Here is a 1254-nt window from a genome sequence, read left to right as displayed (position 1 = left end):
CCTTGAGCGATGGTTACTCCGGACAACAGCTGTTCAATTCCTCGTCATTTCGGATAGCCAACTGTAAATGTCTTGGAATGATTCTGGATTTCTTGTTGTCACGGGCAGCGTTACCAGCCAACTCGAGAACTTCAGCAGCCAAATATTCCAAAACAGCGGCTAAGTAGACTGGGGCACCAGCTCCGACTCGCTCGGCATAGTTTCCCTTTCTCAACAGACGGTGGATACGACCGACAGGGAACTGTAATCCAGCCCGGGATGATCGGGTCTTGCTCTTTCCCTTTACTTTTCCTCCTTTTCCTCGTCCAGACATGATGTGAATTTAGTTAGTGAGACGGTGTCGTCGTGCGAAAGTCTAGTAACTGAATGAAGCGAACGCGACGACTAAAAACACTATTTATACTCGAAAATGGAGTCGAAAACTACGGTGCTCACTATCAAGTCCGCGCTATTTCACGAGAAAAGCTTTCGATCCTATTTTTCGACTCCATTTTCGAGTATAAAAGGAAAATTTCGCGCGTGTTCACTAGTACCGCAACAGGATACGGTTTGTGCATCCCAGCAAAAGGCATCCGCATCAGTAAAAGGATCCCCCCGCACTGTTCAGTGTTCACAGCAGAACTTTTTGCCATCAGGGACGCGGTAGCATGGCTGTCCGTCAATCACACGGAGCATGCCGCGATTCTATCCGACTCGCTAAGCAGCCTCCAATCTATTTTTGTCACCTCTTCTAATTGTAGGTCAGAAGTTATCTCCGAAATAAGAAGAATGATCCACAACTACCAAACCAACAACAACCAGAAGATTGAATTAGTATGGGTTCCATCGCACGTCTCCATTCCTGGCAACGATCAAGCAGACCGTTGTGCCAAAGAAAGTCTGAGTCTGGAGGATATCGAGCCTGTAGAATACTCCTACTCGGAGTTCTGCAGTATCGTATCTTCTAGGATCAACCAGAAATGGTCTGACATGTTACGGAACCTCGACACCGCAAGATACCAGATTGATCCGAAGATACCAAACCAAACCAAACCAAACCATCCATGTGTAGCCATCTGCAAAGTGGCAACCAGACTCCGGACCAACAACGTACTACGAGACCATCAGTTCAACGCCATTAAATGTCGCTGCGGCCACGTTGCCACAAGGTCGCATATCCTCATTCAATGCACTGAATTGAAACCCGCTCGTAAGCCACTACTAGAGTACCTGGAAACCAACGGCATACCACTAACCATACAGAATGTTTTGGCT

General features: G+C 47.3%; 1 protein-coding gene across 1 annotated transcript; it reads right to left on the bottom strand.

Annotated features, from left to right (window-relative positions):
* Positions 1–13: 13 nt before the first annotated feature.
* LOTGIDRAFT_147922 (hypothetical protein) lies at positions 14–313 on the bottom strand (the record flags this gene model as incomplete). Its single annotated transcript, XM_009061672.1, has 1 exon — positions 14–313. The coding sequence occupies one exon, from the start codon at positions 311–313 to the stop codon at positions 14–16; it is 300 nt and encodes a 99-aa protein (XP_009059920.1).
* Positions 314–1254: the final 941 nt, after the last annotated feature.

Source organism: Lottia gigantea (assembly GCF_000327385.1).
Source record: "Lottia gigantea unplaced genomic scaffold LOTGIsca_4964, whole genome shotgun sequence".
In the NCBI taxonomy this organism is placed as follows: Eukaryota; Metazoa; Mollusca; class Gastropoda; family Lottiidae; genus Lottia; species Lottia gigantea.
This window is presented reverse-complemented; position numbering and strand designations above follow the sequence as displayed.